This window comes from Nicotiana tomentosiformis, chromosome 6 (genome assembly GCF_000390325.3).
Source record: "Nicotiana tomentosiformis chromosome 6, ASM39032v3, whole genome shotgun sequence".
In the NCBI taxonomy this organism is placed as follows: domain Eukaryota; kingdom Viridiplantae; phylum Streptophyta; class Magnoliopsida; order Solanales; family Solanaceae; genus Nicotiana; species Nicotiana tomentosiformis.
The window spans coordinates 13,283,428-13,299,102 of record NC_090817.1 but is presented as its reverse complement, the minus strand read 5'-3'; the positions used below and the strand labels follow the sequence as shown (position 1 = coordinate 13,299,102).

Here is a 15,675-nt window from a genome sequence, read left to right as displayed (position 1 = left end):
TTATTGAGTATTTCGACTAGATTACGTGTTTTTGAGGTGGAATTAGAGGATTTGGTCCTAGGGATTTCAAAATAAATAATTACACGGTTTGAGGTAAGTAACAGTTCTAAATTTGGTCTTGAGGGTATGAAACCCCGGATTTTGTGATATGTGGTTGGTTTTGAGGTGACGCAAATGCTAGGTGATGGACGTGTGGGCGTGCACCGTAGGAATTGTGACTTGATAAATTCCATGTAACTGTGTGGTTGAATAATCTGTTGATATTCGTACCTTTTCCATGTATTTGAGAAATTGAACTATAAATCATGTTTAAGACATGTGTTGACACTGTAGGGACCCACAGAGGTCGTGTACATGTAAATTATCTGCTAAATTATTATTTTGCACTCAGTCACAGTTTTACTTACACACTACATCTGAGTCTCTATTGTTCATTATTGATACATCATATTATTGTTATTTGGGCTGCTTATCATGATTTCTGAGAGCCCGAGAGACTGGAAAAGTTGATGACTGAGTGAGGCCAAGGGCCTAATTGTGAAGATATTTATGAGATCGAGCTGCACGCCGCAACATGTTTTATTGATTTATGCCATGATTAGCTTGTTATAACGCTTGGGCTGAAGGAGCCCCTCCGGAGTCTGTACACACTCCCAGTGAGCGCAGGTACCTACTGAGTGCGAGTGCCGAGTGCTGAGTGATTAAGAGAAATGAGTGACTGTGAGGAAAGAGTGATTGTGAGGTTGGAGTGAATGGGAGGACTGAGTGATTGTTGCTCTGAGAGGATGCATTGATTTCATTATTGTTGCACTTGAGCTGTCATATATCACTGTTTTGGAAATTTCTGAAAGATATTATCTTCCTTTTCAGTCGAACTTGATATGAAATTACTGTTGAGTTTTAAATGTTGAACATGAAAGCATGCCTATCTTTTTATGTTAGAAATTACTGTAATTGGACTTAGCAGTGAAACTCGTCACTATCTTCAACTCTTTATTTAGTATTGTTACTTGGTGAGTTGGTTGTACTCATACTACACCATGTACCTCGTGTGCAGATCTAGGTACCTTCGGACACGGCGGTTGCTAGTTTTTCGGAGCTTTATCTGTTGGAGACTATCGAGGTAGCTGCTTGACGTCCGCAGACCTTGACTCTCTTCTTTTCAGTTGTTGTACTGTTCTACATTCTCAGACAGTATTTTTATTAGTCAGACTTTGTTGTCATTTAGATGCTCATGTACTCGGTGACACCGGGTTTTGGGAGTATTTTATGTCGATATTAATGAGATTTTTGTATTGATTTTAAATATTATATTTTCAAACTTAAAAGAAATTGTGGTTTATTGAGGTTGTCGGCTTGCCTAATATCGAGATAGGAGCCTCACGACAAGTTAGGATTTTGGGTCGTGACAGAGGGAGAAAAGAGAGGATTGAGAATCTCGTTGATAGAGAGAGAACGAACATAACTAGCGTATTTTATGCCTCATTGGTAGGGTATAAAATATACCTATTTTGCTATAAAATAGAAAAATGAAGCTATAAGTAATAATATTTCGAAATTATTTTATTTATAATAAATAGGGTATAATAGTTTACTATAGGAGGTAAAATTTCCAATTACAAATGTCATAATGCACTTCAAAGTATCTATAACTAACATTTACATTTTTAAGTTCCTTTATTATATTTATATTTACGTTAAATTCTCTTCAACTATATACATCATAAAGAGTCTTAGCAAAAAAATCATTGCTATTTGGTAAACCCTTAATTTAAATAATAATTGACTTCTTAAAACAAATTTAAATCGACAATGATGTTCTACGTTCATACATAGAAGGAAGGGGTTCAAATATTATTAAACGGAAATTATTCTAGTTCAAATAAGGAAACAATTAATAAGTACTAAACTTTTAGTTGATTTCAAAGTACTATATTTTAGAAAAATAATTAAATAATAATATTGAAAACTCAAAGTCCTAAATATTAGGAAAATAAGTAAATGACTATTCATAAATATTAGGGAACTAATTTAATAATTATTCCTACATATTAGAAAATTAATTAAATGACTATTTTTTCTAGTGCGAACTCTATTTTTAAAGGGGTAAAAAAGGCGAACAATATTTCGCTAAGGGTCTTCGTGCTTTTAATATAGTATAGATTAAAAACTATAAAGTTGCATATTACAATTTTATCCTGTATGAATTTTTTTTTTGAAGAAGTAATTTTATTTTTAGGGGCATAAGAGTCAGCTAGTATTTTAGGAATATTTTTGTCGTACAACATTTAGCGTCTTAACTTTCGTACTTTTATAATAACTAGTATCTATAAACGTGCGTTGTATGTTAATAATGACACATGATGGTTTAAATATTTATTTATATGAAGGAATAATAAATTTAATTAATGATAAAAATTTTATATATGATACTACAACAATCATCTAAATGCCGAAAACTATTGTTACATTAGTATAATATGTGAATTCAAAATGAAAAGATATTATCAGAACTTACATAAATGATCGATTTTAGTCATATTAAGTAGATAATTATGTATTGTAGTTTAAAGGTATCTAATGCGGTGGTATCTTACCGAATACTTTTTTTATAAACAGTATTTTTTTTGTATATGTTTCCTTCTAATACTTTGGTTACTCTGCCATAACCAGAACTCTTGTTGTCGATATTGATATCTCTCTTAAAAGTGCAACATATAGTTATTTGTGTAAGAATTTATATTGTGGTAAATATAGTTCAATACTTAGGATATTTGTCCTTGTGCTTTATTTATTATAACTACAAAATATAAACATACTGAAAATTATTTTCACACAAATTTAAAAGGATATTCTTTAGTTTCGGAAGACGAAAGTTGAATTCGGGGATAAACACATACTTAGAAGCATATTACCAGTATCATAAGTTCTGCATGTATGACGTTATTGTCAAGACTTCTATATACCATATGTGTACTATTACATATGCTATTCAGCGGATTTCAGTAGCATGACATACATATTTTTATTCAAAATTAACCTATATGTAATGGAAGATAAATTTTAACTTAGTCTATTATATATATGGTGATACTAACATACGTAAGAAATAATGAACGTGACAACAAAAATGTAGGGTAGAAGGTCATTTGGTATTAAAGTATTTAAGTATTATTCTTAGTAGTTATTGTTGGCATCATCTTCTGCTGAGTCAAAACTGAAAAATATTTTGTTTTTATCATAAAACTTAGTAATCAACCTTTTATTTAGTTTATCAACATATTCATTTCTGCTAGCTAAGATAGCTCTTTAATTTCTATCATGTAATTTGCACAAATTGCGTTTTAATCTAATAATGAAAATATATATTTTCCTTATTAAATGCCCTACTATTACCATTGGAGTTGATAACCAAGTGTTCTAGAAGAACCAAATCATCTTTTATTGGATGTTCTTTTTCGTTTCCGACACGAAGCAAGAAGTCACTGAATATTGGATGTGTTCTTACTTTTATATTTCTTGTCATTTGAATATTTTTCATTTGAGGTCATAAGTATAATTTTGGCAAGCTAGCTTTTACAGTTTCTGCTTTGGTCAATTTTGGAACTACTGATCGTACTTGACAGAAATCACCTCCAAAACTATTACTTTTCCACCGAACGGTTCATCGATATCCAATATATCTCTAAAACTCTAGGCGAGTGTTTCGATCGTTTGACGCTTAACCAAAAGCGTTTCATCCCATATTATCACTTTTGCTTTCCTTATAAATTTAGCAATATTGCTCTGATGTGATATATTTGTGATGGTTATTTCAGTTATTTGAAGAGGTACATCAAATCTAAAGTGATTTATACGACCTCATAATAAAATCGTTGCCGGTACACCACTTGTTCTTATTGCTAAAAATATTATGCCTCTTGGTTTGACATTTGCAAGTAATGCATGACATAGGAATATTATTTCGAATTTTTTAAGAAGTATATCATAAAAATAATAGGATTACAAGGCTAATATCTATTCCCAAAAATAACTCATGTAGGATTCCTAACGTGTAGTATTATGTCCTAAAACTAATAGGATTACAAGGCTAATGTCTAGAATTCTGATTATGTCCTTTTATTATGAGTTATTATGCTTAATATTAAAAGGTTATTTTTGTAATCCAACATTGTATTCATGCTTTTATAATGATATGTGATATTCACATAATTTTTTTTTAATAACAGTGATGTTTGAGTCTTTCTTGTTTGTAGCAGTAACTTTGATACATCATTTAGTGTCCTTTGTATTTTTTTTCATATTCCTAGACTTATATTATTACTTGATGGTGCCTTTGTTTCAGTTTTCTGATTGCATTATTTAGTGTTAGTTTTGTACTTTCGCTTCGGTTGTCAGATTGGTTTGCTTGTATTGCCCCTCCCCTTTTTCCTTCCTGAGCTGAGGGTCTTCCGGAAACAGTCTCTCTGCGTTCTAAAGGCAGAAGGTATGCGTACACCCTACCCTCTCCAGATCTCACTTGTGGGACTACACCAAGTATGTTGTTGTTGTTGTGGTGATGTTTGAGTCAATTTACACGTCTATTTGATTAGTTACTTACTACTACCTTGTATCAATACAAATGTCAAGTAACTTTACCTATCAAGACTTTAAAAAAAAAAAAAAAAATCATCTAACTTTGTTTTGTAAGTCTTGTACGTATGATTAAATAATGTATGAAATATTAGCTCAATTTTTTCACTTAATTATGGTAAACTAACATGACTTGCTACATGCATCAAATTCCCCCATTATTCTTATTTTTATTATAACCGTCCACTTTTGTGTAAAATTGTAACTACTTTTCCGTCCATGTAATTGAGAAACGATCACTATCTTACTATTTCAAATTCTACAAGCAAAACCTCATAATATTGTCCCGGAGCAAATTTAATAGTCTGTTTGGCCAAGCTGGAAAAATCAGGTTATTTTGATAAGTGTTTTTCTTTTTTCAAAAGTGCTTTTTCCAAAAGTACTTTTGGTGAGAAACAACTTGTGTTTGACTAATTAATTTGAAAAACAATTCTAAGCAGCAATTAGTGTTTGACCAAACTTTTAAAAAGTGATTCTAAATGTATTTTTCTCAAAAGTGCTTCTCGGAAGAAGCTGTTTTTTTCTGCTTTTCCAAAACTGCTTCTGTTTCTCCTCAAAGGCACTTTTTTCCTCCTAAAAGTTTGGCCAAACACTTCAACTTTGAAAAAAAAAAATACGTATTTTTCACAGTAGAGAAGCTTGGCCAAACATGTTATAAGTTTTGAAGGAATTTGAACACTAGTCCAATTATGGTAGAGGCGGATTTAATACTCTACATATTTTTCCACAACTTAATCCATGTTTACCAAGTGGAAAGAGGTTAGTTTTTAGCTTTCGTCCCAAGTGGAAAATAAATCGATTCTAGCGTTTGGATTTCGTCAAGGAATGAGTGTTCTAATAGGATGTTTGACCAAATTTCTAAAATCTGCTTATTTTGAAAAGTGCTTTTTAAAAAAATATTTTTGGTAAGAATTAATTTGTGTTTGACTAATTAATTTGAAAAGCACTTTTGAACAGTAATTAGTGTTTGGCCAAACTTTTGAAAACTGCTTCTAAGTGTATTTTTCTCAAAAATGCTTCTCAGAAAAGTATTTTTAGAGAGAAGCTACATTTTTCTGCTTCTCAAAAACTAATTCTGCTTCTCCTCAAAAGCATTTTTTCCCTTCTAAAAGCTTGGCAAACACCTCAATTTTTGGTCAAAAGCACTTTTGGCCCAAAAAAAAAACACTTTTGGCCCCAAAAAAAAACTTGGCCAAACAGGCTATAAATTAAGTTTCAGATTTAATTCGGATTCTATTGATTTTCATCAATTATTTGGCCGATTAAGTAAATTATTGAAAACCAAAATAATACTACCTGCGAAAACTAGTAGTAAGAGTTTTGACTAGATTTTCAAAATTAAAACAAACGGCTGGATTAAAAAACAGTCCTATTTTCATAAATCAAACTAAAATGCTTTGCCAAAAAAAAAAAAAACTAAAAGAAATAACACAAAGGAATGTCTTCATAAAAATAACACATGCTCCTCAATATTTTTTCCCCCAAAAACCAATATGTATATAATCAACTTTTCTCCAAAGTTAACGTGAAACAACTAAAGTAGACTAAAGCTACTTTCCAACAAAAAAGTTTCTCTTTTTCCAAATGGAAATAGTTTTTCTAATGAACGACTGCGAAATAAAAGCTTTAACAAGGAAAGACTTGGAATTTTGTTAGTTTAGACTCAGCAGTCAAATATGACCCTAAGCCTACATGATCTCACTGGACTGCTAGCAAACTTTAATAAGGACAGGAATGTAGACTCTTGACTCCAGGATATTAAGACTTGCAAGTCAATATGTCAAATAAAGTTGTCCAACGGACGACTTCGACGAAATACTCCTATCGCCTTCCATATTCTCTTGTTAACTATAGGAAAGATGCTCAAGACTAGGCATCTATCCTACCACATAAATCACTGCCCCAAGTCCGGGAGGAGCGGGGAAGGGGGCAAAAGAGTTGTGGAAGTTTCCAATATCAAAACAATCTATTCTAAAAAGTAACCATACTTCCATACTGCAGATTCTGCATATTTTGCAACACTTACCATAGATTTAGATGTGCCTTACTGCTCTTGAAGCAAATCGTATTCCTCCGTTCCCTGTATGTTCTGCACAGATACAAATAGAGTGTAACACACAAAATAAGGGTGTGGGCACAAAGTAAGATATTCAGGACCTAATATATTTTGAGCAAATTAAGCAAACACTGCCATAAAAGGACATGCATAAATACACATCAAAATATCCCCCTATTAGCATTTATCACCAGTCAACATCTTAAATCCAAGTTAAAGAGAAAAACAAGATACAACAGAAAAACAATTAGTTCTTATCATAACTATCTCCCTTTTTCTATCTGAATAAAGAAATTATGCCTGATAGATACACATGGTGGACTCAAATCAGTTTTGCCATCCAACATTTTGCTGCTAGTTTCCTCTTCGCGAATCAATCTGTAGTCATAGGTTGGATGCAGCACCTGAAACGGGCCTTTCTGACAGTAGTCATGATTTCTGTCTCTGCTGCCTCAAGCATTCTGACCACCTGAGAGAAAGGTGGCCTATTATCAGGGTCAGCATCCCAGCAGCGGGTCATGATCTCAGATAACACAGGCAAACAATCATTGGGGATCGTTGGGCGGACGCCTTTGTTGACAACAGCAAAAGCTGCCTGTACAGCAGTCATGTTCTGGAAAGGAAGCATCCCTGTTATGAGCTCCCAGAGAACAATGCCAAAACTATAAACATCAACTTTCTGGGTGTATGGTCGGTGCTGGATCATCTCCCTACAAAACAAAGTCAAATGCACTTAAGCAGTCCACCACCAAACACGCACTAACAACTTTGAACATTGTTTTTCTCTTTCTAAATAGAGAAGAAACTAGAACAATTGCAAAAAAAAAAGAAAAAAAAAAAAGAAGATAAAGTTAAACAGGATAGGATCTGCAGAACATGAATAGATAGTTTCTCAAGAGGAAACTTGAAAGGTAACTTCATTTTCAGGTTACTTGGAATCAAAATTTGAGTACAAATAATATCAGTTAGATTCAAAGACTGGCTACGCATGCTAAGCTACGAACTTTACCAGATTATTGAGATCCACTGTTTTGGGAATATATCATTCTTTTGTAAGATCATTCATTATTACATCAAACTCAGTCAAGAGAAAGCACATTCATCTGTCTACTTCCCTAAGGCAAGTCATGCATACTAGTCTATTCTCACACTGAGAAGAACTATATTTCACTGCGATGTTATCCACCATCACAGTGGTCTGGTGCTTCACGACTAGATTGTCACCAAAATTATCACCACTAAGCAGACCAGCCTCATACATCCATTCTTACAACAAGCATTTCAACATTACTTCAGGCAGGCATGAACACTATCTTCTTTGATTAATGTCTAAAAATCCTATTAGAAATGAAAACAATTTCTCCATTTGTCACATTATCTCAAGAAAACAAATGCTTAATCTCCAACTCACTTAGCTTATGAAGAATATACTTTCATCTCCCAAGCCAATTTTCATCTCCAACGTTGTGTAGGAAACAAGCCAAAAACAAAAAAGGAACAAATGCCAGTCTTAATCTACCGTGGATACTTGATAAGTGAGCATTCTACAACAGATGGAAAGGGAGCTAATTCTATATCCTGTTGTCTTTCATCCTGAATTGCAATAACAACATACCCAGTATATTCCCAATGTGGAATTGCAGATCTAATTTAAGGTTTAAATTCTAACTGCCATATATGCCCGAGAAACAAATAACTGAGCTTCCAAGAACAGTATCCTAAAGACCCAGGAAATCATGATTAGCAAATATTCCTCCAAAAGCATTAATATACCAATTCTCGGTTATGACACCAAATACAGGAAAAACCCGAATGTCAGCAAAACAATAAACTACTAAACAAATTGAAGCAAAATTTTCTTTCTTGTCATTAGTTTTGCACATTATATGCTAGTCCATGCCACCGAAGAAGATTATTTCCATGGTTATCCAATAAAACATAGATTTTAACAATTTAATACTCAGGCATGCAAATGCATGAACCTAGAAATGCAAGCATAATACATAAAATGACATGTGATATCAGAGATGCATATGCAAGTTAGAGTTGATAAATCCATCAAGAAAATCTGGTTGATGAACCCAGCAGTTATTTTCTTGATGGAAAGGAAACAAAGATGTTTTGATGGAATCTCAACTCCAGATCACTCTCTTAAAGCTAGATGTTTGCTTAATTTATTTTGCAGGACAAACCTAATCCCTGTAGCTAGTACCGATCATTTTTTGGATTGTGCTAGCTCCCTATAATCTGTTATAATGGAGCTAACACACTCCTTTAACCTTGCATCTCCTTGATGCTTTCTAATGTAACGCCTTCATAAAAAATAATGACATGTAAAATATATTCTTAAGTATTTATGGGTATTTCAAAAATAATTTGGTGTTTCTTAATGCATATGGACGGACTTGGCAAATCAAGCCCATATATCACCCCAACGCCCTAAATAGATTTGATGCATGGGTTTTTTCAAACCCCTTCAGTTGATGAGTTCTGGTCAAGAGAAATCTAAAATCTTGAGATGTTTCAAATATAGTACTTATTTTCAGCAAATAAAAGCAGCATGTGATCCATATTATGTGGACTCGTTTGTGAGTACGGATTCTATCAGATGTATGCAATACTGGAATCGGTACATGCATTTCTTTTTTTGTTAATTTTTTGTGCGTTTTGAAGAGTATGCACAAAGTACCCCCACCCACGGTACACACATTCGACACAGGAAAAGCAAATGCAAAGGACCAGTATAACATAGCTTGTGATAATTCGATCAACTTTCAATAAACCTGAAGCAATTAAATTGTCCCAAAACAAAAAAATCAGGCAATGCCTCTCCCAATTAAACTGCACAAAATATAAGGCAGTAAAAGTCTTATAAAATAACATAAAATAAAAGAAAGATGTCAAGTACTGAGCCGCAGCATGTGTAGGCTCTCCCCCGTAATTAACACAACTTGTATTAGTTGATCATTAACGGCTTTTTGTGCTCCTTTTCTAAAAGGCCTATTTCAACTAAAGTAAGCATTTAGGTCGAGCAACACATGCTATAAGACTAAGCAACAAACTAAGGCATTATTATAATTTTTTTCCAGGGAATTGTTTTCTTCATTTATAGCATCTCTCCAGCATTGTTATTCAAAGCCATCACTTTAAGCGATGTGAAGCAAGGGATTATCGCTTCATAGACGACACCATGCGCTCCAGAGAAGTGTGCACTCTAAATGATGATGCACAAAGTGATCCTAATGAGAAGGGGTCGATTCTTTAAATCTTGATTTTGAGGAGTTGGATTAATATCAACAATATCGTAAATTGGTTGTTAAATTTAGTTATTTTAATTGCAAATTGGATTGTTATACTACTAAACTTTTCTATGTTTGGTATTATTTACTTTTCCATAACTTGTGTGCCTCACTTCTCCTTTTAGCTTCAAACTCCATGGACCTTATCCTTTTTGGTGCTTCACTTTTCAAAACAATGCTCTCCACAAAGAATGATTGGAGGTTTCAGGAAATGATCCGGGTTCATGAGAAGATTTATAAATTTGTATATATTGTATATTATACATTTATACTTTTGGAAAACTTGAGTGCTTCACTTCTCGCTTTTCGCATCAAACTCCATGGACCTTGTCACTTTTTACGCTTTTCACTTTAGAAACACTGCTTTCTAGAAAGAATGACGGGAGGTTTTAGAAAATGATTTACTTATAAAAATAAAAAAAGTGGCGTAATGATCAATGAAGTGGGTTGAGAACCATGACGCCTCAGGTTCAGATCGATCCCAGCAGAGGCAAAAATACTAAGTGATTTCTTCTCATCGATCCAAGTCTTGGAGGATAGGGTTACCCGGCACCAGTGCTGGTGGGAGATAGCAATGGTAGGTACCCCATGGATTAGTCGAGGTGCGCGCAAGCTAACCCGGACACCACGGTTATTAAAAAAAATGATTCAGGTTCATGAGAAGATTGAGCCAATATTCCACTTCTACTTTTCATTGATTGAGATGGTGTTCTAGATGGAGAAAGTCTATTTAGCAACTCAACGGAGAATCATATCACCATAGCAGAGACAAGAAACATCTCGGAGAAGAATTAACTTCTTGCCAACTCAGAGCTAGCGAAGATACTAAAAGAGGTACACTTGCTTTATGGTGTAACCAATTTACCTTTTTGAAAAAACAATTAACAACAGGGCTTGAGCTTCTTTCCAACTCGGAGCTAGCGAAGATGCTTAAAGAGGTACACTGACTTATGGTGTAATGAATCTACCTTTTTGAACAAACAAATGACCTTACCCCAAAGCAGTAAACCATTAATTGTGCGTGCAATTATGACAATTGCATTATAACATCTTCAAATACTCATCTAGTTCCGAATCTTGACCATGAACTCGGACGTCCATTTGAAATCATCATCCAGGTAGACAAGTACATTGTCCACTGTCCAGCTTAGGACAAGCATTGCTAAGCTTTCTAGGAGAGCAATGCAAATAAAGGCAATAACCTGTTTCCATAGAGGTACGAATCCAATATACGACAACAGCCTTCTTTAATAATGGTGAATGGAAAAAATTAACCACAGAACTCTCAATATTATACCCTCCCACCACATTACCAAGAGCGAGAAAGGCGAGGAATTCGAATAATATCAAGTCATCTCTTACTGGAAAGTCGCTAATTGGGTTAATCAATCTAAAGTTAGAGGCTATAATCATTTCTTTTAAGAAAAGACCAATAGCAATCTTTTCCTCCCCACCAACTTCCAGTAAAGGGAGACATGCGTTCAGTAGACACAAAAATTGTCATCCCTTATCCCCTTCTCCTCTTCAAGTTTTTCCAGCAACAACGAACATAGTATGTGGAAGTATGTTATCCTGTAAAGAGAGAGAAATCCAATGACTCGCACCTCCCCATTCTCTTTCTTACCCATACAATATTCCAAAAGAACCCCATTGCTCTGAAGAGCGAGGCAATGCTAAAGCTGACGATGGAAGGTCAACATCACAAAGGAGAGAAGAAGTACTTCCAAATGAGCTTTCATCTACCTATTCAACAAGTAGAACTATGGTTCATATCTCTCAAACATATCCTGAAACTGAACCCAGTGAGGTAGCTGCTGTAGTTTGAACCCTTTCCAGCTAGACTAACTAAAAGCAACTTTTTTTTTACAATGATACTCGGGCCAGAGCATCTCGACTATTTCACCGAATGCCTGCTATCTCCCATCAGCGCAGATATCGGGTATTGCGCACCAAGGCGTAAGCATATGGGAAGAAATCACCTAGTGTTTTTGTCTCTGCTGGGATTTAAGCCCTAGTCTCCACGATTTGCACCCATTTCATTAACCACTAGGCACACCCTTAAGTGTGACTAACTTGAAACAAATTACAAGTCACAGGCAAGAAGAAAGGAGGGAAAGAAATTGAAAGAGAATATTAAGCTGATCATTTCTTTGACCTTCATCAATAGGCGCATAACTAAGTTAAAAAGTTTGATCGGAAGAAATAATTTCTCCCTCTTAGCAACAGCAATATAATCGCAATTTATGAGGTCCTATCAAAAGAATATACAGGTCTTGAACCCATCGACTCCATGCTTTTCACTTCAGTTCTATTTTGCCAAAAAAAAGGATCCAGCATGCTACAATATTTCTAATATATCATGCAGCAATGAGAATATCTATGTTTGCTACAATTTCACCTTATTCTTAGCAAGTAAAAGGCTAGTTTTTCACATGCACAAATATAAAAAGCATTGGAATTTAAAACTAAAATAAGGAAATTGAAAACTTTAAAAGTAATCTACAAAGCTAAAACATATCCCATAGAGTAGGTCAAAAAGCTTAAGAGCTCTAGTATAGGGTTTGGCCATAAGCCCAAAAACTGGAATAAGACACCAGATTTAACAAGGCTGCTAAAGAGTCTAGATGCTTACGGAGCCATCCAGCGGTATGTTCCAGTTTCTGGTGTCATTCCTTCCGTCTGCACCTCAATACGAGCAACACCAAAGTCCGCAATCTTGATTGACTTGTCAGCAGCAATCAGTAGATTGTCGGATTTCAGATCACGGTGTATCAGATTCAGGGCATGTACATACTCCATCCCCCTTGCCACATCCAAAGCCTGCTTCACTGCTAACTTCAATGGCACAGATCGGTTGTGCCGCCTCGTTAGGAACTGGCGCACTGATCCCCCTTTTGCGTATTCAGTCACAATACACCATACCATGGGTTTACGACACGCACCAATAAACCGAACTATATTTGGATGCTTCAAATTTGCCAACATCATGACCTCCTGCTGAAATTGCTGCTCCATCAAGTGAGCCCTCTCAAGATCATGCTCCGGCCTCTCCAAAAGCTTGATAGCAACATCCTCACCATTATAAGTTCCCTTGTAGAGTTTTCCAAAAGCTCCTTGAGCAAAAGCTGGTCCCATGTTAAGCTTCCTCAAGTCAATTGTCCACTCATCATAATTCTCAAGCCCAATGGTGGGGAATCGAGGATCAATCAAGGCTTGAGCGAGGGCATCATTGCTCAACCCGTTAGAAACTCTCCCCCTGTTTACACTAGCTGCAACAGAATAGTTATTGTGGACGCGATTGAGGCCCTGGTGGTTTAAAATACGAGTGTGAGAATCATTTGACCCAACACTGCTGTTATCCATCGACATTGCAACAGAACCTCCACCATTGCTCATCTGCAAGCTCCCATAACTCTCAATTGACATGTTTGACCCCTCACCAAGCTTATGGTAGAAATTTTGTGACAGGTTTTGATTTAAGTCTATAAGTCCAACAAAGTTTGGAGCCTCCAACATTTTTTCTGACAAAGCAGCTACAGCACAAAAGCTTCAAATCTGACTTATTTCTACTGCATGAGGGTTTCTACAATCAAACTGCACCTCTCCTGCCCTGTAAAATCATGAAAAAGGAAAAGGTCATTTATCAAAAACACAATCCTTCTCAGTAAACTGACAGGGATAAAGGCCTGTGAAACTGAGAAACCCTGTTTGCCCTTTATTTAAATAACTCATTCTCATTTTCTTAGTTTCTTGGATAAATAAACCTAGCATAACGAGAAGCCTACCAGATGTAGACTCCAATAAGAAAAACCATCAGCCTAGTAATATCCTCTTTATAATCATACTTCTGTTGGCTCTTCTTCTCCCTCTTCACACGTCGGAATGCAATTAACAAATTGAATAAGCTAAAACGACTACACAAATATTACTAGCTTTTTTCAATGACGGTGGTGTCCGGGCCAGCTTACACGCACATCTATTATTATTAGACCGAGTAGCTGCTACCTCCCACCAGCTCAGGTACCGGGTAACTCTACCCACGACAAAACTTCCAAAAACCAAGCTTTATTGATACAAATTTGTAAAACAGACCATGTAGAAAAAAAGAATCCCTCATCACTTTCAGTTCATTTAATGCCTTCGAATTAGCTAATCACTAGAAATGGAAATGAGAAATCAATTAACAAATTCTCTTCAAGTACATTCAGAAGATTAATCAAAAACTACCTAAAACCATAATCCCTATAACTTGAGTAACCTAAGACCTTCAAATTCAAATTAATTTTTAAAAAAAAAATGCAAACTCCAAATTATAGAAAACTTAAAAAGGCTAAAATAGTCGAAAATAGAACTAAGAAAAATCATAATTAAAACAGCAAGAGCTCAACAAAAAAGCTCAAAAATTTAACAAAATTAGTGATCCGAGGGCAAAATCGAGGACGGAAAGGTAATTTTACCGCGATCAAAAGAGCTTGACTTTGCGATTAAGCTGGTGCCGTGTGCTAATTGTTCTCTACAGCCGATCGAACTTTCCAACTGACCAAATCCTCCGGTTAAATAAACCTTCACCGGCGGTAAAACGACGGCGTAGAGAGAAAGAGAGCTAATAAAGTTAGAGAGAAAGAGAGGGTATTCTCAGTAGCACAGGAAAAACGAAGAAAGAGAAGTGAACACGAGAAAAACACACACACACACAAAGTAATGAATGAAATGAATTGTGAATTGTCTTGGCTATAGAGGAGAGAGCTTGTTTAGTCTTAGTCTTTTGTTTTTTTCTTTTAGCACATCATGGAAGACCTATGGTGTAGTCACTCACATATTAAAATGTTATGTGAGCTGAAGTTCTGTGGGGCCTACTTTAATCAGGACCCTTTATCATTTGATATTTGGACTAGTATAACGTATGTGCTTATTTGGGATGTCACGTCAAGATGGGGTGGGTTGGGGTCGGGAGTTGAGGTGGGGGGCGGGGATCTAGTGGGGTGGGGGCATCGGGGTCAGGGGTTGAGGGGTGGGATTGGGTTGGAGCGTGGAGAATGAGAATAGGAGTAAATGGACTTATAAAAGGATCTTTACATAAATAACCGGTCTATTCATTATTTATTTTTTCTAGTCATATATATAAATTATACATATATAATATATATGTTATACGTATATTATACTTTCACTGACTATTTTTACTTTTAAGTGATTGGATAGGCAACTATTTAGGTGAATTTTTCTATTAAACTTGTTTTTCGTAAATCTATTACGGCTATTTGGGTGAATTCTTCTATTAAACTTGTTTTTCGTAAATCTATTACGAAAAATTATTTAAAAAGTAAAATATAAAATTAATTAATAGACTAGTCAAAAAGTTTATAAAATATACATATTTTTTGTATATATATATATATATATATGTGTATTGTAAGTTATTATTTTTGAAAGCGATTAAGAATATATATTTTTCTTACTTCTTTAAGAAATTTATGTTTCAATTTTTCGATAATGAAAAATATTTTCTTCAATACCAAACACACCCTTTATCTTTTGTTTTTTTTCCTTTCTTTTTGCATTTAGGGAAGGCTTGTGGTGTAGTCACTCACATGTTAAATGTTTTGTGAGCATGGAGTTACGTGGGGACTACTTAAATCCTGACGGTAGGATATTTGATTTTGGACTTGTACTACGAATGTGCTTATT

The 15,675-nt window shown here is 34.9% G+C and overlaps 1 protein-coding gene across 1 annotated transcript; it reads right to left on the bottom strand.

The window, feature by feature from the left end:
- Positions 1–6,797: 6,797 nt before the first annotated feature.
- On the bottom strand, positions 6,798–14,718 carry LOC104099224 (serine/threonine-protein kinase STY13-like). The gene is made up of 3 exons (XM_009606150.4): positions 14,445–14,718; positions 12,620–13,597; positions 6,798–7,398 (listed from the first exon to the last, which is right to left on the bottom strand). Exons 2-3 carry the CDS (start codon positions 13,501–13,503, stop codon positions 7,062–7,064), a joined length of 1,221 nt encoding a protein of 406 aa, XP_009604445.1. The 5' UTR covers positions 13,504–13,597; positions 14,445–14,718; the 3' UTR covers positions 6,798–7,061.
- Between the last annotated feature and the right edge of the window lie 957 nt (positions 14,719–15,675).

Bases quoted from the DNA above. Each gene is read 5' to 3' on its own strand.
- LOC104099224 (XM_009606150.4), bottom strand. From the start codon at position 13,503: ATGTTGGAGGCTCCAAACTTTGTTGGACTTATAGACTTAAATCAAAAC. The intron at 7,399-12,619 runs GTAAGCATCTAG...TTTGTTTTGTAG, and splicing joins ACATACCGCTGGATGGCTCC to GGAGATGATCCAGCACCGAC.